Raw genomic sequence first — 23,490 nt, forward strand, 5'->3', positions numbered from 1 at the left:
ATGCCAGATATGAAACTCCTGAACACTACTCTTCCTCCAGAATTTTGTGTGACCTCATTCTCTCTGGTTTTCCTGCTTCATATTGCTGTGCCTACACAAGCAAACTTTTCAGCCATAATTTACCACTGATTCATCTCCATTTACAGTAGCAACCCTGGAAACAGTATTGTAGACAAGACTACATGACATGAAGGTAAAAATGCCTCAGTCTTGTCTATTCAGCTTCTGCTGCTGCCACCATAGGTGGAGCTACACTGTTGGTAAATTACAACTGATAACTTTGCTAATGTATAAACATCCTTTGCGAAGCAAGGTCACTTATAAGTAAATTCCAGAACTTTAGTGGCCTAACATCTGATGTATATTTATTTTTTTTCCCAACAGAATCGAATTCTCTGGATAGATGAGAAAAACTTAACTGCTCATATAGAGGCTGGCATTATTGGACAAGATTTGGAAAGACAGGTATTCTCAATTTCTTATGAAATTTGCAATATTTCTTGTTTCAGGTTGATTATTCCTACTTAATTAAAGTTGTTTCAGGTGTCTGATCTAAGTCATTGAATTGTATTTTCATCCTTACACAAATTTTCATGCCCACTTTTGCTTACCATTTATGCTTATCAAATTTGTAAGAATTGTATCCAAAGTTATGGACTGTCTAACCCTGGATATTTGTTAAATTTTAATTGAAAAATCCTGGCTAATCTTAGATGCAAATCCCATGTGAAATATCCTAAAAGTGAGCTGTCAATTTTTAGCCTGCAATATGTGCTTCCATCTGTGCAAAAGTGTGGCTGCAAGGCACAACACTTAGTATCAAATACATATAAGTACGAAACTAAATATATAAATCTTCATTACACATTTCTGATATCCAGCCAGATAGATGGGAGGTTGGTGACTGAGGGAGAAAGTTATGGTAGTTTGGAAATACATAGTTAAGATAAACATATTTTCAGATATTTGAGTTTCTTGTAAATTTAACCTAAACTCTACCCTTCTTGGCTTTTTAATGGTGATCTTACTAATTAAGTGTTCTCGTAAGAATGTTTAACTTTTAAGCTAGTGATATGTACTCTCAAATTTAAGACGAGGTTAATGAAATCCTTGGTTTGGGAATTAGTTGTCTTTGAACTCTCTTGTAATGGAGAGAAGTTTTCCTCATTCTAATGTTTGGAAGTGATTCTGAAGTAGTCATAGGGCAAATGGAGAACTCTTCCCAGGGGTAGGTTGTAATATTATTCCTGGGTGGAGTTTTGGCCTCACTTTATAAATTAACTCATTTCTCTCAGTTCAGATGCTCCTTTGGACAAGTAGTAATAATACCTAGTTCTTGCATACAACTTTTCTTCAGTATATCTCAAGTAGATCAGTAGACCCTAATAATGGGCTGGGGCCATCCGCGTGCTGGTACACACAGGGAGTTGGGGCTCTGACCTCCCTAGATAAGGCCCACCGATCTCAGCTCACATGAAGCGGGTATGGGGAGGGGCTCAGGCACCCCCACGGGCAGGGATCCACAGCTTCCAGATCACAAGGGAAGGGTAGGAAGAGAATCTCAGACCCGCTGAAAGGCAATCCCTGCCCCACCCCTCCCCCTGAACCTAGCCCACACCTGGTCAGGCTCCAATAGATGGGCAGGGTCATTGAGATTCTGGTGTGTGTGTGTGTGTGTGTGTGTGTACACGGGGAAGGGAGAAGGGCTCAGAAGGGTCCCATATCGTGGCACACACCGGAGGGGAGAATATGGGGCTTACGGTGGCCCCTGCCCCTATCCTCGTCTGTACCCCCTATTACTCACCCCCATGTCCCCTTCCTGATGGCCTGCCCATCACCTGATTTCTTTTCAAAAAATAATTTTAGCACCTTCTGAATATTCTGTTGTACTCAGATTACACTTTCCCAAAATAAAAAACAAACACCTTTGATAGAGGCAGACTCTAGCAAGATGCTGCCTTTTTCTTAATTTCAGATTGCTATGGTTGGATTTGAACTCTCAGTGCTTGGATTGTGTAGCTCAGGTCACTGGCTGTAACTTCCCCCTTGAGATATTCAGGCCCCATGAGTTAGAGCTAGCTTTCAGCCCCTTGCCCCCTCTCTCTGTATATGCACAGTGTAATCTGTTTGTGTGAGCCTGGTGCGTGCCTAGCTGGAGAACCAAACACTTTGGCGGCTAATGTATTAATTTGATTTTCCCCAAAGAACTAGTGGGTGGCATGCACTCTGTTTGGGTAAGTCTCGAGCATTTGAGACCCTGGTGCAATAATCTCAGTCCTGGCTTCATCTCTCTCTGTACATGAAAAAAGTTGCCAAAACCTATCAACTTAAAAAAAAAAAAAAAAAAAAAAAAAAAAACTAGGGGTGTGTGGTGTTTTGGGTTTTTTTTTGGGGGGGGGGGGGTTTGAGGTGGCATGGGGCGGCTGTATCTTGGGAACCTGGAGGTCAAATAGGGTGACCAGATCACTGACGTGAAATATCGGGATGCGGGGGTGGGGCCGGAGCTTAAAAAAAAAACACCCAAAAAAAAGTGGGGGAAAAAAAAAAGCCGTTTTGCAGGTGCCGGGGGAATTAGCAGGCCCTGGGCACATGCAGTGTGTCCCGCCGCCCCGCGCTCCGGACCCCGGCAGTGACGGGGGAGAGCGGCTCAGGGCCGTGCGAGTGGCCACGTCAAGTTTATCGGCTGGGGGGGACCCCGGCCGGCTCCCCGCCCTGCCCTGTAGGGGAGTAGCGTCCCTGCCCCGCGCCAGCATGTGTCGCCGGCTGCCGCAGGCCAGGTAAGGAGCCGAGTCCCCCCCAACCCCCTCGTCCTGGCTCCTCAGCTGAGCGGCATTCCTCCTCCCTCCCAGGCTTGCAGCTGTAATGCCGGCGCAAGCCTGGAGGGAGGGGGTGGTGGCCGGCTTCCAGTTCCTAGAGCTGGAAGCACTGGGTGGGCAGGTAAGGGGGCTGCTCCCCCAGGAGGGAGACGGGGGGGGCTCAGCTGAGGAGCCAGGGGGAGGGGGAACTCGGCTCGTTACCACCCCCTACAGGGGCAAGGACCGGCCGGGGTCCACCTCAAGCCGATAAACTTTACATAGCCACTCGTGCGGCCCCAAGCTGCTCTCCCCCGCCGCTGCCGGGGTCCGGAACCCCCCCCCGTCTCTCTCCTGGGGGAGCAGCCCCCTTGCCCGCCCGGTGCCCGTACTCACCACCCCCTCCCTCCCAGGCTTGCGCCGGCATTACAGCAGCAAGCCTGGGAGTGAGGAGGAATGCCATGTGCTTGGGGAAGAGGCGGGGCCAGGGCGGGGATTTGGGGAGGGAGCCAATGGGGGAAGGAGGGGGCGGAGTGGGGGTGGGGCGAGAGCCCTTCCAGGAGGACAAAATTGCTTGTTTGTCCAGTGTCGCGACCGCACATCGGTCGGGACGCGGGACAAACAAACAAATATTGGGACAGTCCCGATAATATCGGGACGTCTGGTCACCCGAAGATCAAATGGCTCCAAAATTTGCTCAGTTGTCAAGCCCCACTCTCCCACGAGGCACACCATATTTCAAGACAATCCAAGTAACCATGTGGATTTTAGAGCATTTAAGAGTCAAGGTTTAAACAGAAAGTTGGTCTTAATCTTAATAAAGATGTGACTATAGCAATGTTTTCTGAGAAGCCCCAGCACCCTTCAAGGTCTGTGTTCAACTATGTACAGCTGGTGGTAGATGTTTGCTTAACACCTTCTGGGGTACACTGACTTCCAATGATAAAGCAAGTGGTAGTCCAAAGCTAGCTGCCGAACCTCCCTAACATGGAAGACAGCAATGAACTACAAGTATGCCATGGAATGGACTAATTGCTAATTGAAGAAACCCATCTTTTTAAGGCATATATGAATTCTTCAGTACACCTGTAAGACAAGATTCTGAAGCAATCAGACTTTTGATAAAGGAATTTAATAATTTAATTAAAGAGCAGCTTTTTATTGAGGGGTGGGGGGTATTATAGCTTTTACCAAATAGATGTGTGTCAGAGACTTTACCAACAGAGCTGTTGCTGGTGAGAGAGATGGCCTTTCATGCCTCTTATTTTATAGCCTCTTTTATCATTTGATGTAATATTTTAACCTTTTCAAATCTCTGGGTTTTTTTTTAAAGGTTAGAATTAAAATGCACAGAGCATATTCCCTTAATTTAAATGACATTTTTCTAGGCTAGTAACTTCTGATATTTCACCAACTATTCCATCCTTTAAATGCCATACAATTTTTCCTTCTACTAGAGTAAGGCATAATATTCCCTCTCCTTCTGCAGCTGCCTTTCATAACTTGCAAATTGAAATAGTACATTAAACTTAAAACTCATGCAGTTTTTCCTTCAGAGCTTCTTCTTGACTAGGAAATGGAATTTTGAATTGACCTTTCAGTGGAAATTTTCCTCACAGTAATATAAAGAGGCTCTGGCTGACAATCTGGTCAGTGCTGAATATAAATTTGTATTCGTGGTAAGGTTTTAGCACATTAAATATATTTGGGCACATTAAATATATGTTAGGGACTTCATTATGATTTCCTGGGTATGCAAGGAATACAGAATCAGGCAATGTGTTAAACTTATGACTTGTAATAAATATATTTTTATTAAACAACTTGATTGCAAGCTTATTAAAATATCAGTGATTAAGTTAATAACAGAAAATATTAAAGGAGGAGACAGTTAAAACCAAGGGGTTCTAGTTGTGATTATTTTTAATTTAAGCACAATGTGCTCAGCATTGTACCTAGGGTGACCAGATAGCAAGTGTGAAAAATCGGGACAGAGGGTGGGGGGTAATAGGCCTCTATATAAGAGAGAGTCCCAAATATCAGGACTGTCCCTATAAAATCGGGACATCTGGTCACCCTAATTGTACCTGATATATAAATAGTCCATGCCCACAAGAGCTTACACTCTGAAGGCAGATGTGGGGTTGGGGGAAGAAGCACTGAGCAACACAGAGGAGGGGATAGCTGAGAGAGTTTTTATTTAATTCACTACTTCTCAGCATTGCAGAAAGTAAGTCTTTGGCAGAAGTTTGAGGAAATGGTGGGTTGGCAACCACATGAAAAGGACAGCATGAAAAAATGATGGGAGATGGAAATGAACAAGGCGTTAAAGCTGATATCTCTACTGGAACAGATATGAGGGTTGGTGAAAAGTTCTGAAGATGTAGGCTGCAGTGAAGGCCTGGAAAGTAAAGACAAGAACAAATGTAATGCAGTGTGCAAGGTGGAACCAGTGGGTGAAATCAGGTTAGCATGGGGTGGTGAGTGTTAGAACAGTGGGTGAAGACTATATAATTTTAGTGGCTGCAGTTTGGATGAATTGGAGGGTGATTGATGTGGGTTTGGGAGGCTGGAGAGGAAAAAAGATGCAGTAATCAATATAGGAGATGGCCAGAGAATCAATCAACATCTTAACTATCAAGCCAGAGAGGAAGGGTTGGATTCTTGAGGAGGCAAAACAGCATATGTGGTCATGGATGAGATATGTAGGGAGAGAGGAGTTTGACTCAGTTTATAGGGCTGGGTTGTGTAAACCGCAATAGAGGAATGGGGGGAAGTGGAGATTATTTTCCCTCCAAGTTTAAGATAATTTCTTGTTATGCTTTAGATGCCAGGGGAAAAAATGTCAAATGGTCTGATAATTAGGAGTGAATGGAGGGAATCAGAGGAAAGCATGGGATGAGAACTGTCATCTGCATGGAAATAATACTTGAATCCTTGTGAGCAGATGAGTCTTGAGGGACTCCTAAAGAGGGAACATGAAAGAATGAAAGAGGAACTGCAGGAGGAGATGGTGAAAGAGAAAGTGGTGAGAGGAGGGTAAAAAAATAGTGCCGCAGAAGCCAAAGAACAACAGAATTAGGAGGGGAGTGTGATCAGTTATCAAAAACAGCTAAAAGATCAAATGTGGGGTAAAGCCTTAAGATTTAGCTAGGTAGAAGTAATTGAAGACCTTGGTGAGAGAATTTTCAGTAGAGTGGAGAGAACAGAAACTTGATTGGAGTGTATCCAAAACTGAGTTAGAGGAGGGGAAACTTGGAAGTTGTAAATGGCCTGTTTGATTATTTTAAAGTGAATAAAAAGATATGTGGGACAATAGTTGAAGATGGAATCAAGGGCCTTTCTCAGGATATAGCTACTAGATCTTGCTTGTAGTTTGAAAGGAAGAAGCCACAGCAGAGACTGAAGAAGAGTGAAAGAGGCTCTTGAGAGGGAATGGGGAAGGGGACAGATGGAGAGATTGGAGGTGCAGAGCAGGTGAGATATTTGCTAATGATGGGGGTCTTGGGTCATTAGGAAACTGTTCTGTGACCTGTCTCTGTAGACTGTTCCTTGAAACAATAACTTCAGTTAGGAGAGCCAGCAAGCTCCATCCTTTCTTTGCTGACCTTTCTTATACAGTCCTCTTTAAGTATACCTTGGTTCTGTACAACCTGACACCAAATTAATCCCTAGTGTGGCCACTGACTTTTGTCTGAATCAGATTATCTAGTTAATAGTCTTCCTTAAAGATGCATTGGCTGCCAGGGAAGACAGGTTACACAAGCTTGATGCTGAAGTGGGCCTTAATAGGACAAAACATTCCATAAATCCCCTGGATTATTCATTGTTATATGGCGGGTAGAGGGCCATGCTGTTTCCTCCCAATGCTTGTCCACGTGCTTAGAATCCTGGAAAGAACCATAGCACACTTGGCTAGATCCAAGGCATGCCTTCAGAATGTTCCAGTTTATGGAAATGCTCTGCCTGCAGCTCAGTCCACACCTACATGTGAATCTCCCAAGAGTGCAGATCTGTACTGACAGTATTTGAAGGAGCAGAGTTACTCACCTGAGAACTGGAGTTCTTTAAATAGAGTTTCAGTACAGATCCACACTCCACACTTGACATGAGGTACATTTTTCTAACATGTTTAGTAACTTAAACACATTTGAAAAATTTCCACAGGGTCTGCATATTCCAAAATGATCGGGGTAGAGGAGGCTGATACACAGATGTGCACCCAAAGGGTGGCAGTGGGTACACCAAACCCACAATATCAGAATTTTGAGTTTAATTTCCTTTTTTGATTGTATACATAATTGCCTGAAAGTTCTATGCAAAAGTATTAGAAATAGTGCTACCTTTTGGCTTTAGAAAAAGAGAAAGTTAGATACCTTTTGGAGTCTAATAATGCAATTTTTCATGGTAGTGATTTTAATTGAGGAGTTGGAAGATAGCTACTTTTTTCTTTTTTTAAAGTATGACAACTTGCATTCATAATGTTGCGTGGTTTAAATAGCTGCCATTGCAGAATAACAATTTTAAATATTAGAATGGCTTCATTCTTAAAGGAAACTACTTTTCAAACTTAATTCATAAATGAATTATTTTTAGTCTAGAGATAAAATCTTTAGACCCAAAATGAACAGACTGACAGATGTGGCAATGCTTATCTAGATAGGGGCAGAAGAAACCTGAATGGAGCTGAAAACCTGTGTGCCAAGTCAGACCTGTATTGAAACTACCAAAATATTGAAACTCAAATGCTGGAATGGAAAGATGTGAATTTATCGGTGTGGTTTTTTTAAAATAACTTTTATAATCCATTAAAATGACTTGTGCTTTGTAGCAGATCTGTTAATGAGCAAGGCAGATAGATTTCCTAAAATATTAACTTGCCTAACACTCTCTATTACAAGACCCTGTTCTCAATTGCTTATTACTCTGCCAAACTTTTAACTGTTTGGGCTGAAATTTAATTACTCTGGAAAATGTCAGCAAAAAGGATTCATCTGTTTCACAGAACAGGTTAGGGAAAAAGGCATTGTTGTGCCCATTTAAAAAAAATTCTTAACCATTTTGTTGAGAAGCGGTGGAGCCTCCATGCTTTGGAGCAAGAAGTTGAAATTTGGTGAGGGGTTTTTTCCTTGCATCAGAGTTGTGTAAACTTGACCAAGTTACGAATTGCTGAATGACAAAGTAGTTTGCACATACTAAGTAGAGACCTGTTTGTTTCACCACTTTTGCTGAAGATTTCATCTGAGCACGCTCAATCCCAGGACTGCATGGGCTCAGCAGGACTACCTACGGTTACACCTCCAGGTACCCAGGAGCCATGTGGCACTGGAGCTGAGTGCAGGGAGACTTTCCTCTGTGCTTAAGGTGCCCCCGGCTAGCACCCGGTGAAGAGGAGGAGGATTGGAACAGCTTGAACAAAATACAGAGGGGGATGAGGAGCCAGGCCTGGAGAGGTGTTACTGGGAGGAGGGAAGGATGGTATCAGGAGGAGGACCTGCTGAAGGGGTCACGGAAAAGATCTAACTATTAGACTATGATCCCTTTAGAACCTGGAATAGAACCCAAGATTCTGGAGTCTCAGTGCATCTCTGCTCTCTGCCAATAGCTAGAGCCCTGGGTTTTATAGCAAATACAAAACACTTAATTTTGTTTTATATTCTGCTTTTCTTTTTATTAATTGGGAAAAAATTCACCCCTCATCAGTGGCTCCTGTGGCTTTGTGCTGGGCCTGGCTCCCCATACCGGATGTTGTGATCTGGCACATGGAGTTGCAGCACTGCTCAGGTTTGGCCCGGCCACCTTTCTATCATCATGATGGAGGTATGGGCAGGTCAAACCTGAGTGCTGCTGCAACCCCGCTCTCTGGTCCTATTATCCCCCTGAGGACAGGAGCCACTACTGCAGGGCGCATGTGAGGTGGATTTGGTTTGCGATCCCCTTACCCCCCAGGGCCTGCTACGCCACTCTCCCCTCCTCTCCTGGGTGTAGGAACCATCCCCCACTCTTTGCTGGATCAAATGAAATAACATGAAATTCCAGAAAAATAAAAATATATTTATTAAAAAAAATTCCACAGGGATGTACAAATAGCTGTGAAGCCTAGTGGCAAAACATGCCTTATTTTCCTCTAGTGGCTGGCTCACGTAGGGTGACAACCTACTACTGCTATTACTTGCTCTGTTGGCTCAAGTGGCAGAGCTCATGGATTTAAAGGTTCCAACTTTGTTGAACAAACCTAGATTTTATTTTTTCACTATGCTTTTTAAAAACAACTTGGACTACATGCAAGAAACTACATTTAAAAAACTTTGAGATTGCAAACTCAAGTAAACAAAAGTTAGGAAATACCAGAATTAAGGTTGCCTTTGTGACCTTAACTTGCCCCTTCCCCCACCCACTCCATGTATATTCCTTATGATGGTCTTTAATTACATTATCACATTTTCCCCAAGACTTCTGCCTTATTTAGTTGTACAGTTGATGAAGCTGTTTGTCTGAAGGACCCCTGCCTTATTTGCTGGAGTAGTTGGAAAGTACACCTCTACCCCGATATAACACGACCCGATATAACACAAATTCGGATATAATGCGATAAAGCAGTGCTCCGGGGGGGCGGGGCTGCGCACTCCGGCCGATCAAATCAAGTTCGATATAACGTGGTTTCACCTATAACGCGGTAAGATTTTTTTGGCTCCCGAGGACAGCGTTATATCGGGGTAGAGGTGTATGTAGTGAAATGAGGCGGGGGATTTGAGGAAGAGAGAGGGTGATCCTGTGGTTAAGATAGTTGAATGCCACAGAGTTCCTGTGTGATGATACTCAAGTCACTTAAACCAAACTTTTCACAGATGGCCACTAATAGTGTGTTCCTCATTTTCTGGGAGTTCCCAACTTGACACAGGTTCTGGCTTGCACTGCATTGCTCAGCACTGCATCTAAAGTCATTGAAAGCTGTGCTCTGAACAAATGATGTGCTATAAAATGCTAATTTCTCTGAAAAATCAGGCCATTGGCATCTCAGATAGGGCACCCAAAATTAGTGTAAAGTGTTGACCCTAATCTCTCTCTGCATCAGTTCCCATATCATCCATTGAATAGCTGCTCATTCACTGAGCACTGTCCAAACAGCTGTGCACTGAGACAGCAATCCTGGGGGGGGAGGGGAATAGTGTGTTCATGCAATTAAAGACTAAAATGAAGTATACACACAAGGGGAGGTTGAATTAAGGTTGTGCAGGCAACCTAAATTCTGGCATTGAGTGCCACTTTTGAGTGGTTAACTTTGCGACCTTAATGTTTTTAAAGTGTTTTCAGACATAATAGTGTGCATGCACACAAGTATGTGTGCGTGCACGCACGCGTGTGTGTGTGTCCAAATATAGCTGCTGTCCCTCGCCTAGATAGCGTACTTGAAAATGGCAAACATTTAACTGGATCATTATCAAATTGGTCAACACAAATAGATGATCTCCAGTATAGTAAATGCAGTTGGTGGAGTCTGTACTATTCAACACAGGATTGCTTGGCTTTTTATATTATTTCAGGGGGATAGCCTTGGTGTTGCATTTTTAAGGGGATTCAATCCCACTCACGTGTTGTACAGATGGCAGAGCCAAGCTAATATAGAAAAATGAGAAATAAGTAACTATTTAATGTAGAGGAATGCATGATCTGCATTACAAATTTGTCGTTGGTATTGCATACAGGAAGCCCAACCAGATGGCTGTGCATTAAAACACATTCCTTCTTGAGAGAATTAAATACAAGCAATTTGCTCAGAATTTCTGCAGACCTCTACTGCACATCACATTAGGATAGAAAGAACAAAAGAATAAGTGCTTTATTTATTGGAAATGTTTAAGTGAAGTTGGAAGTTACTTAGTTATCTTTCTCCACATGTATTTGAATCACATCTTTGCAAACAATAGCGGTCTTTGTTTTAAAATGTGGGTGGGGGGGTATGATGAGAAAATTGGCCTCGTAGTATGATATACTGCTTAGCGTATGCACAGTAGAAACAGAACCACTTCATTGTATCAGATTTATACTTAAATCTCAAGAGAGTTGACTCTTTGTACCTGAATAATATTGGTTCAAGATACTTATTTTTTCCTTCCTATCATTAGCAAGTTTTTTAAATCTAAAATGTTTTTAAAAATTAATATGTTGATTACTAAGCAAAAGCAGGCTATCTTACATCAGTGGAATATGGCTTTCTATCTTTAGCTTGGTGAGAGTGGTTACTGTACAGGCCATGAACCAGATTCTATGGAATTCAGCTCCCTTGGAGGATGGGTGGCCACACGCGCATCAGGCATGAAAAAGAACATCTATGGAAACATTGAAGATTTGGTAATTTTTTTATAAATATTTCTTTTTATCTAGTATTTCCCCTCCAATCTGAAACATTCGATTCTGGCCTCTGTAAATTATTCATAATTGGGACAGAGAAAGTGGGGGGTGTATAACAGTTCTTTTAAATTACCTTTATATTAAGGCTGCTTCAAATTTGGAATAAAGCGCTCCCTTTTAGCAAATAATGGAACTATAATACGATTCTGGCATCATTACTGTAAATTTTCTCATAAATAAAATGTTAGTAAACATTTACAGTAGTGACACCAGAATCTATAGCCTCATTGCTTACTAAAGGGAAGTGCCTTATTCCAAATTTGAAGCAGCCTTAATATAAAGGTAATTTAAAAATGACTCTGCATCTCCCACTCTCTCTCCGCTATATATAGCGGGGGGGGGGGGGGGGGAGAAATTAGGCAGACTAAACTCTTTATATAAGTATTGTCACCTTCTGTTTTGAAGCTTCATTGAATTTCTTTGTCACTTTTGCTGTATTAAGTGATGCAAAACTAAAACAGCTTTCTTGGTGGTTGTGGGTGTGGTGGGGGGGGTTTGTTTTTTAAAGGAAGGATATGTTCCTGTCAAAATCTCAGCTGGCCAGAGTCCTTGCCCTATTTTTTTTCTAAATCACTTTTAGAACAGAATATCTTTCATACCAATGGACCAATATGTAACTAACTGGGATTTTGGTAGGCATGGGGGCAGGGAGAGTGGAGGTGGGAAAAGGTTTTGTACAAGATGAAGTTAAGTATTTTGATGGCTTACAACATCTGTAGCTGCCAAAAAAAAATTTGTCTAGTAGTGCCTTAAAGGACTGAAACATTTAGGGTATCCGAACAAAGATGAATTTTTATCATAGAATCATAAAATATCAGGGTTGGAAGGGACCTGAGGAGGTCATCTAGTCCAACCCCCTGCTCAAAGCAGGACCAATTCCCAACTAAATCATCCCAGCCAGGGCTTTGTCAAGCCTGACCTTAAAAACCATATCAACATGTGACATCTGATTGTGCCCTGGTAACTGAGGCGCCCTTCTATTATATAACTTATGTGTGCAGGGAAGGGTTATGCCAGATAGTTAGGTATCACTAGAACTTAATTTGCATCAAGTTAAACTTTGGCATGTGAAACCATCTATCATTGGAGGAAGAATAATTTTCAAATCCATTTTAATCCATTAAAATAATAAAACATAGTTAAGGACCAGATGTATATTTACTTGATATTTGGATTATGTACTTATCTTTAAAAATGGTAAACAATTAGCTCTTAACTTTTTTGATGACGGTCCTCCAACTACCTGCTGGGTTGGTAGTCATTAAAACATTGGTGAATGTGGTATGTTTAATAATAGTCAGTTGGCTGATGTGGCTTAATCACTTTTTTGGTACTTTGTGTAATAAATATTTAATAATGACGTATTATTTGCATGTAGTGAAATCTTCAGATAAATTTCATTTTGAGTTTATTTTTTTGTTTCTGAGCTTGCTGTATCTAAGTGCCCATTAATTCATTATTAAAATGTTTTTGTTGTGTTATACAAACTGCTTAAATAAAAGTGCACGTTACTATGTAAATATGCGTGTTATGAAACTGTCTTCATGGTCTTATGAGGAGCTCAGGAGAAGCCATTGGGTTATATTCCTTCTCTCTACTATTTTCCTGTGATATAGTAAGTATCTATATGTGAGAGTTAACCAATGCAGTCAAATAAAAGGAAGATATAGGCTAGGATATCATGAGAAACCCAACAAAATGTTTAATTGTAGATTAACTGTGGCATGCATAAAGGGACAGAAGAGAAGAGTTTGATTTGGCAAAACAATGAGAAGAATCTGTGCTTTCACTGACTGACTGAATTGTATTAGATTTATTAGTGGCTAGCAGGTTACTCCACAAAATTTCTAGGGGGTAATTTATAGGATTTCCAAATTGTGTAGTATAATTACATCAAGTTTAAGTTGCATTTTGTGGTAAATGGAAATTTTAATATGAATATATTAATCCATATATGTTAATTACTTGACTATACATTCATTCAATATTTAACACTCATCACTATATAATGTGTTTAAACAGGTGGTTCATATAAAAATGGTAACCCCAAGAGGAGTAATAGAAAAAAGCTGTCAAGTACCTCGCATGTCAACAGGACCTGACATCCATCATTTCATTATGGGATCTGAAGGTATAAACAAAAGTAATATCAAGATGCTGTTAGTGAGATTAAATCAGTTTCTGTAATGGTTTGAAATCCTTTGGGTTTTATTTATTCAAAACATAATTTTTCACTTAATGGGTAGTACTACAGTTCAAGAATCTTCTTTTATTTCTGTACTACTTTGTGGCTCTCATCACAACTGCATTGTTGTTGCACAAACACACAAAAAAGCATGTTCAAAACAGCTCTCGTGTCTCTAACTATAATCAATTTATTTTTGAACTCAAGCTTTTAGGAAATTCTAATAGGTTTACAAATCATTGTCATATACACATGAGAAAAAATGTTAATCATTACAATACTGAGCTTGTCTTCTTGCTTCTTTGTGTCATGCAGTAATGAAATCTCTATTTTAACCTGCTGTTACCATGTTACTTAATGTGGGACGTATTGTTTCTTGTTGTTTTAATAAATGTAATGTAACTGACTCTACTCATATTTAAAATTGCTTGGAAGTAATCAAATGTTCACAGTTAAATTTTGGCTTACCCATTTAGGTGAAACATGGTGCCAAATTGATGCAATACATTTCAAAAAGTTCTTTATTAATATGAAAATGTTGTCTTTTGGGTTTGTATCTCTTTATAATTATTTAAATCATTCTAGTTGGCTTTGTTCAGGAAGGTTCCTGTGTTGAATATTTCCATTTTCATGCATAAGTGGAAGTAAGTAATATGAATTACATATGTGCATCAAGAAAAATTTGTACTCAAAAAATTTAACTTAAAATGAAGTGTTCACATGGGCAGATTAATATAATTGTCCAGTAGTGTATTCTTTTCCTGTTCGGTATCCTTTTATTTATTCTCGTTTTTGTTTTTCAAAAAGTAATCTTTTAAACAGTCTAATATAAGGTAATGTTGGCACATATTAATTACTCCTGCAGGATTTCTCTGTGCGAAGGTGTCCATACTAGTCCAGTAGATAACCAAAACTCTGAAAAGCTTTTTAAATTAAAAATTCCTGAGGGATGCCTATTGCAAATGGTGTTAAATTTTTGCACAGAAAAAAATTGCCATAAGTTATAGTGAAAGAGAATCTTTTTAAGATGTTATACAGAGGAGTTGACTGTTTAAATAATAGTCTTTAGAACTCCTTGTAGCTGCTTGGATTTCTGAGAAGGGAAGAGTTTAAGTTCTTAGAACAAAACAAATTTTCTTCAAATTCCACACATGATCTAAAAGTTCCCAAAGTCCAGGACTTCTGTTTCCATCTTCATGTAAGTTCATATTGACTACTTTTTAAGTCATAAAAAGTGCACTATCATCCCCTTTGTCTGTTATAACTCTAATCGGGGTTAATAGAAGCTACTCATATCAGGTGGAGAGAAGTTCCAAAAACATTCAAACTTAGTCTAGTTGTTAGCCTTTTTGTGGGATTTTGCTAACCTTGCCATCTTTTTACTATACCATAGACTTGTCACTGCATGCTATACATTTTTCCAGTTTCTTCATTATTTGTCATGCAGTTGCTCCAAAAGGCCCCAATCAGAATTATATCCCTACTGTGCTAGGCACTGTACAAATATAGAGAGAGACATAGTTGCTGTCCTGAAGAGTTTGCAATCTAATTCGTTACTAAATTTGTTGAAACTGCAGGATAAAAGCCTCTTCTTCTTCAAGTAACTGTGCACATATATATTTCACACTATAAAAGTGTGTGCGGCCAGTGTATTCAAGTCAGAGACTTTTGACATCAGTACCATTGGGCGGTGCATGGCCTCTGCCATCTTCATATGTGGAGCAAAATGGAAGTAGCCACGGCCTCCCTCTGTTATTACCACCTGTAGCAAGAGTTGGAGCTCCCCGTTGCCTCTGAGCTTCAGTTAGACAGCTCAGAAGAGATTTTCTCCTTTGTATATAGTTATAGTTCACTTTACTGCAATTCTAGTTTAGTTAAAGAGCTGTTTTAGTAGTTTTTTTTTTTTTTTGCCATGCAGAAATCCCCTGGTTTTAAACAATTTGACATGTGCTGGGCTGTTATCCCTGTCACCAATAGGCACAAAAGTTGCTTAATTTGTTTAGGTGAGGGACATATGTTCTAGCTGTAGATTGTTCCCCACTAGGACAAAGAAATAGAAGAGGTTTTGTCTTAAATTTTATCTTCTCAAAATGGCAACATCTCCCTCCTCAGAGCCTGACCATGACCGAAAGTCTCCATGAGAAGTGCATGTCTAGCTGCCAAGGCTCCAAAGCCAATATTGGGTGAGAAATCTTGCTCTCCTGTGGCCTCCTTGCAGTGTTCAGAACTGTTTTGAGATTGATAGAAAGTGCTCCTCATCCCACAAAAAGGCACTTAAAAAGTCCTCTAATGCTGTGAGGTCTGGTCATAAGCACCACCACTCAGACTCCACGTCCACCAGGGTTGTCGAGACTGGTGCCTACTGCATTAATGGAGAGATCTTCAACCCTAGCATTATTGGATCTGGTTCCATCTCCAATGGCTGTACACTTACCTCCATTGTCAGTGCCATCAATGCCACAAGCCTTTCATGCGGCAAAGGACTTGTCTCTCTTTGCTGGACTCTACATTGTCTGATTCTAATTGTAGCTGCTTCAGCTACATCGGCATTGTCTGCACCACCTGCCACCAAAATGTGATCAGTTCTTCCTGTATCTTCAGTGCAGTCCACATTGGCACCATCAACTTACTGTTTGGCATTGCCAGTCTTCAGGCAACTCAGGATTCAGCTCTAGAAAGCACTCTGAATGTGATTTGCTGATTACATGGAGTAACCCTAGATATAGATCTCACATATCTTATCTACCCGAGGAAAACTGTGGCTAAGGTGAAGATGTGTAACAACCTTCTAGGCAAATTGGCCACCACTTTATAGGGAGCAAATGCTCAAAATCACCAATCATCTGGTTTAGCCCTCTCTTACTCTGCAGCAGAATACTGTGCTCTGGTCTGACTCCATTTGTCTCATGTAAAAGTGGTTGACACATAACTGCACCCAACCATGTACATCATAACTGGCGCAATTACACACATTGTTCCCTGTGTTAAGCCACATCACTCCTCCACACATCCCTCTGGTTGCTACAGCCAGAATTGTTGAGAAGATCAGGGCAAACCCAAGCCTACCACTATACACGACCTCTTCAACTACCCAAAAGCATGCTTGTCGTCAAGGCACCTGTTGTGGGCCCACTTGCCCTACCCAGATTTCTCTGAGGGATTGATGTGGTGTGAAGAATGATCTGTAGCTGACATTAGAAACCAGTCTCTTATAATTGACCCAACCATGCATGTACCCAGTTTTGATTTGCCCCATTCATGGATTTTGAAGAGACCAGGGTCAATGTGCAGACAGCCTTCCAACCCTTGGGGCCAATGAGAGGATCCCAAATGCAGCTGTGGCCAAAGACAATGTCTCACATCACTAATGACTGCCCTCTGACCAGATTTGATGGTTGTCTGAGAGCTCTGCACGTCGCTGATGAGGCTGCAGCAAATTGGCATGGCAAGGTCCAATCTGACGAGAAGAATAATGAAAACTGCATTTCTGCTAGCAATTACTTACGCAAGAAGGGTACTGGAGCTCCAGGCACTCTAAGCCAACCCCCCCCCTTCCTGTATTTGAGTGTATTAAGCTCTGCTATAATCTAGCTAAGTTTTCTCCTCCTCTGAGAATAACAGCCCACTGGGTCCTGTTACATTTCATCAGTAACATACCAATAGTGGACATTTGCAAACGAACAACGCAGTTGCCAGTACATACCTTTTCCAGACACACTGCTTTCACTCAAGCTTCCTGGGACAGTGCCAACTTCAGCAAGTCAGTACAGCAGTGCTTTTGACTTCACTTTTCAAATAATCGAAAGTCCCATCACCTGTAAGGAAATTGTTGGTGAGTCACAGTGGAATGTATATGTGCACAATCACTCAAAGGAGGAAAAACTGTTACTTACCTGTACAGTAACTTTTGTTCTTTGTGATGTATTGTGTGCAGATACATTCCATGACCATTCCACCTTCCCCTACTATTTGAGGTATTAGATGGTGTGAAAAAATGGAGAGAGAGGCGATGGTCACACCCCTTTTATGGTCTTGGCTCCAGCAACAAAGATGGCTGGAGCACGTGTGCTGACAAAAGTTTCTGACTTAAGTGCATTGGTTGCACATACATTTACATGTTTTTAAACGTTTTCAGTTTGTTTGAAGACACTGAAACCATACTTACAACACTAGTTTGAGTTGGTTTTAGCACAACATATTGCCATTTTATCATGGCATTCTAACATTGAATAGCCCCCCCATTAACAGTTAGTCAGACTCTGTGATGGCTTCCCCAAAACCAGCTTAAAGACTTGAAAAGTTATGTCATCACTAGTCTACCAGACCTCTAGTATCTCTTGTATGATCTTCAGGTTAATTTCAGTAATTTGAACTGGTTAACTTGTTACCTGAAGAAATCTTTTCTGTCCTAAATTGTTTGTTTAGAGTCCTAATGTTAAAGGATTTTCAAACCATCTTAGCCTATCTTTCCTAATCACAATCTTCTAATAATAATAATAATAATAATAATAAAAAAAAAACCTGATTGCCCCCACTACAAATCACTGAGTAGAATGGGGAAAATATTTATTTTTAAACCTCATTGTCTTGTACATCTGGATATGGCAGCCTGTTTTCCTTACTTGACAGTTCTATTTAGAGCCTGTCAAAAACAGTGGCAAAGCCTGGTGTAAATGCAGTAAACCAGCTGAGCTTTTGCAGAATACTGTATTAAAACTATTAGTTTTTAGACATCTTGAGCTTATTTGATCATTTTGTGAAAAAAATCTGATCCACAGTTTGAAGAACGTTGCCTTAACTGTCAACTTCTAATTAAAGGCTTATGTAGAAAGAAAAATTAAGCTTCTAGTGAAATGATGCACAATAAAAATACTACTCTAGGCTTTAAAATACATTTAACAAATCTGACTTAATTTTCTTAAGGCATCTCACTTATGGGATAGTATGAAAATACTCAAATATACATGTTAAGTCAGAAAGCAAGAGAGATTTTTGTGACATAGAAATGATGTTCATGTTCATTTTCCTTTTTAAAGGAACCCTTGGAGTGGTTACAGAAGTTACAATAAAAATTCGACCAATCCCTGAATACCAGAAGTATGGCTCTGTAGTATTTCCTAACTTTGAACGAGGAGTGGCCTGTTTAAGAGAAATAGCAAAGCAGGTAAGGAGAAATTTTTGTTTTTGAATTCTATTACACTTGTTTCATTCATGCATATAGTATCTGTATTCTAACACTAGGTGGCACAGTAATGCTCTGGTTTGCCTCTGGATACTTTTGTAGTTGGTAAGTGGGCTTAAAGGGATAGTATCAATTTTAACATTATCATAGAATATCAGGGTTGGAAGGGACCTCAGGAGATCATCTAGTCTAACCCCCTGCTCAAAGCAGGACCAATCCCCAGACAGATTTTTACCCCAGTTTCCTAAATGACCCCCTCAAGGATTGAACGCACAACCCTGGGTTTAGCAGGCCAATGCAATTCGTTTACAAATCATATTTTAGCAAAGTTTATAAAACTTATTTTTGTGTTGTTCCTATGCAGACTAGGAGAGTTGTACACATTTGTGGCACTTGCTGTTCATATGCACCAGCATGGTGATATGCTCATGCACTGTTTTGGAAGATACGTGAACTCTCCTTAGTTCACTTAGTAACAGAAGAAAGCAATAGATCCAATCTGCTAGAGATGTGACTATAAGAAAGTGGGGGGCAGGGCATTTGGGAGGTAGGGGACAGTAGCTAGCAATATTTGGGGTGCTACAGGTTGAAGTGGTCTTTATCCTCCATAGCTACCTTGGGACTGTTCCAGTTTTCCTTGGAAAGTTCTGTAGCCTGGGTAGTATTGGCCTGGAGCGTTCTCAAGGTAGTGTTCAGCATGCACATTCCCAGGCTAGTTTTCACAAAGGTCTTGAACACACAATCTTAGGATGTTTATCGGAGCAGCAAAAAAAAAAAAAAAAACCACCCTCCAAAAAACCCCTTAATAATGGATAATTCTCATGGGGTGGATTCTAAATATACATTACTAAGAAAAAGCACTATATAAGAAAAAAGTATTATAGTATTTAAAAATAGTAAATGAGTTGATATCACCTTCACTGTAACCTGCACTAAAGCTAGCTTGCTGCTGCACAGTAAATATAGCATAAGATGTATGACAGACTTTTTGTTGAAGCTCTGAAATAGCCATTTTAATTTTTTTGTGTGATATACTTTCTCTTCTCTTGTGTTGAACTGTCAATTATATCTTGTTTTATGCACAATTTAATGTCAGAATAAAACTGCAATGAGAAAAGTAGCATGGATGGATAATAGTGGATCGAAAAGTATTATAATGTGGATCTATGGTATCCTGGCACTCTATCAAAAATGGCATTACCGGTTTTAAAGTCACTGATAACTTGGAAGAAAATGATCCTGAATGCTTATGGATCAATGTCCTAATAGATAGATCATAAGGTGTGGTATAAGTTGATGTCTGCTACTGACCATCCAGTCACAATAGGGAACAGGATGGCCACCTTCTTATGCACCTATCTATAATGTGTAGAAAAAAAGCCCAGCATGATCATGCTGGGTACTACTTAAATTTGAGTGACATGCTGGAGGTCTCATGCTTCCAGTACTGAAACATGTTTGAAATTTCTAAATGTTAGAGATGAGTTTCCTAACTCAGTGTTGCTGCCATCACAGTTAGACTTGTCTTAACATAAAGAAGAACTGATCACAGAATTAAAAATTAATGGTAGCTTAGGTACAAGTAATGATCATGAGTTGATCACATTTATAATGTGCAAGCAGAATAAAGTGTAGACCAGGTAGATGTAGATATAATTGCTTCTTCCCAGCTGACTTGGCTCACTTGTTTTCAGCTTTGTGAAATTGGCCCTACTGAAGCACCACACACACACAGAGATGGAAGAAAGGGGAAGTTAATAGTAATGAATCAGAAGCTAGGAATTGTAGAAAATGGATAAGGGAAGCAAAGGGAAATGAGGAGAAATCTATGGCCAGCAGAGAGAGACAATACATTTTTAATATATTAGGAATAAAAAAGAGACTGACAATGGTATTGGTCCATTACTAGATGGAAATTTGTAGCATTATCAATGATAATGCAGAAAAGGCAGTGAAGTTCAATGAATATTTTTGTGCTGCATTTGGAGAAAAAACAGATGAGTCTCATCATATGGTGGTGATAACACTCTTAGCATTTGTCAAGGCTGCTTCCCCACTCTGAACTTTAGGGTACAAATGTGGGGGCCTGCATGAAAACTTCTAAGCTTAACTACCAACTTAGATCTGGTCCGCTGCCACCACTCCCAAAATGCTAATTCCCTTCCCTGGGTAGCCTTGGACTCTTCACCAATTCCGTGGTGAATAGAGATCCATACCCCTTGGATCTTAAAACAAGGAGAAATTAACCATCCCCCTCCTTTCTCCCACCAACTCCTGGTGGATCAAGATCCAACCCCCTTGGATCTAAAAACAAGGAAAAATCAATCAGGTTCTTAAAAAGACTTTTAATTACAGAAAAAGGTAAAAATCATCTCTGTAAAATCAGGATGGAAAATAACTTTACAGGGTAATCAAACTTAAAGAGCTCAGAGGAATCCCCTCTAGCCTTAGGTTCAAAGTTACAGCAAATAGAGATAAACACTCTAGCAAAAAGGTACATTTACAAGTTGAGAAAACAAAGATAAAAATTAACATGCCTTGCCTGGCGGTTTACTTACAAGTTTGAAATATGAGAGACTTGTTCAGAAAGATTTGGAGAGCCTGGATTGATGTCTGGTCCCTCTCAGTCCCAAGAGCGAACAACCCCCAAAACAAAGAGCACAAACAAAAGCCCCCCACCAAGATTTGAAAGTATCTTGTCCCCTTATTGGTCCTTTGGGTCAGATGTCAGCCAGGTTACCTGAGCTTCTTAACCCTTTACAGGTAAAAGGATTTTGGAGTCTCTGGCCAGGAGGGATTTTATAGTACTGTACACAGGAGGGCTGTTACCCTTCCCTTTATAGTTATGACAGCATTCAACTAGTATCTCTGGAGGATGTTAAACAGAAGGTAGTAATATTAGCCATTTTTAAATCAGCAGATCCAGATAACTTGGATCCGGGAGTTTTAAAAGAGCTGCTGAGCAGCTTGCTGGACTGTAAATGTTGATTTTTTTCAATAAGTCTTGGAGAACTGGAGAAGTTCCAGTTTACTGGAAGAAAGCTAATGTTGTGCCAGGATGACCTGGGTGATTATAAGCTTGTCAGCCTGACATTGATCCCAGGAAAGATAATGGAACGGCTGATCGGAGACCCGTTTTATAAAGAATTAAAGAAGGGTAATAAGGGCCAATCAACATGGGTTTATGGAAAATAGATCTTGTCATATTAATGTGTTACCATTTTCTGATGAGATCATAAGTTTGGTTGATAAAAGGAATAATGTTGCCCTACTATACTTAGACCTCTGTAAGACATTTGGCTTGGTACCGCATGATATTTTGATTGAAAAACTAGAATGATATAAAGTTAACATGGCACACATTAAATGGATTAAAAGCTGGCTAAGTGATAGGTCTCAAAATATAATTGTAAATGGGGAATCATCATCAAGCAAGTGTGTTTCCAATGGGGTCCCACAGGGATCAGTCCTTGACCCTATGCTATTTAACATTTTTATCTATGACCCGGAAGAAAACAAAATCATCACTGATCAGGTTTGCAGATGACCCAAAAGTTGGGTGGTGGTGGTAAATAACAGAGGACAAGTCACTGATTCATTACAGTCAGCTCTGGCTGTGGTGGTTGCTTTGGCCAGAATTATGGCATCAGTGGTGACGCTGAGGACCTCCATTGCTGCAGAATTCAGGCATTACACTCGATGTGCAGCAGACTATTGAGGACTTACCTTATGGTCGGGTATTATTTTTGGAAAAGACAAATGAAACCCTGGATTATTATTATTATTATTTAATAATTCGCAAGCTACTTTGTGTTCCTTGGGAGTTTATACTCTGGCTTTAGAGACGCCGCTATAGCAGTCAGCAGCAACAATAGCAATACCGCTCGCAGCATTTCTTCAAGGAGTCTCTTGTAAGGCAGCGGCACGACCCCAGAAAGGGGTATAGATCCCAGAGACGAAGGATCTCTAGTTCCAGATTGTAGCCAGCCAGCTCATCCTCCCTCAGCATGCAGCAAGTACCCATCTTGACCTGTGTGTCCAGGGTAGTGATCCGATGGTGACCTCTCCATCCCTGTACCCCCTACAGGTTTGCTCATTTTTACAGTGTTTGGGACTCCATTACCATGGACAGCTGGATCCTAAGCACCGTCAGATTGGGTTATGTCATACAGTTCTCTCCATCCTTCCTCTCCCACACCCCTATCCTGTCCCTCCTCAGGGACCCCTTTCACTAGACACTGCTCCTCTAGCAGGTTCAGTCTCTACTGGCTCTGGGGGCTGTAGAGGAAGTTTTCCTGCAGCATTGGGGACAGGTACTCTAATTTGCCAGATTGTGCCTTTGTCCTCTTCAAAAGTGGCTGAAGTTGGTCTATCCTCAGAATCGTTATTCCTTGGACAGACTGGTCCTCCTTCCTCTGCCAGTCCTGGACTACTTATGGTGGTGGACAGTTTCAGGGCAGTGTGTGACAGGGTGTTCCCTTTGCTTAGTCCCCACCAACCAGGACTATTGTCACCAATGCCTCCTTAATAGGTTACAGAGCACACCTGGGCTCAAAAGTTCAAGACCTGTGGTTGGAACTGGAAGCTTCTTTGCATATCCGTATCCTGGAGCTCTGTGCCATCTACATTGCCAGTAAGGCCTTTCAGTATCTTATCAGGGACTCAGCAGTGCACATCCTTAATGAAAATACCACTGATGTATTATGGGAACAGATGGGGCGCATGCTTCAATATTCTGTGTCAGGAGGCAATCAGACTTTGGAAGGCTTGCATTGGGGAAGGCATTACCCCTGTGGCCAATCTCTTACCTGGGATCCAGAATCACTTGGCGGATCACCTCAGCAGAAATTTCTCCCCAAATCATGAATGGTCTCTGAAGCCCAGCATCATTTGGTCTATCTTTGTGGTGTGGAGCATTC

At 40.8% G+C, this 23,490-nt stretch overlaps 1 protein-coding gene across 1 annotated transcript in view; it reads left to right on the top strand.

Moving 5' to 3' along the window:
• Nucleotides 1–23,490, top strand: part of AGPS (alkylglycerone phosphate synthase) — a 136,093-nt gene that overhangs the window by 51,413 nt on the left and 61,190 nt on the right. The window contains exons 8-11 of the mRNA XM_065413460.1: nucleotides 385–465; nucleotides 11,019–11,144; nucleotides 13,227–13,335; nucleotides 18,426–18,553. Coding sequence (XP_065269532.1) covers nucleotides 385–465; nucleotides 11,019–11,144; nucleotides 13,227–13,335; nucleotides 18,426–18,553 — 444 coding nt within the window. The remainder of the gene's footprint in view (nucleotides 1–384; nucleotides 466–11,018; nucleotides 11,145–13,226; nucleotides 13,336–18,425; nucleotides 18,554–23,490) is intronic.

The sequence above is a fragment of the Emys orbicularis genome, chromosome 11 (assembly GCF_028017835.1).
Source record: "Emys orbicularis isolate rEmyOrb1 chromosome 11, rEmyOrb1.hap1, whole genome shotgun sequence".
In the NCBI taxonomy this organism is placed as follows: Eukaryota; Metazoa; Chordata; order Testudines; family Emydidae; genus Emys; species Emys orbicularis.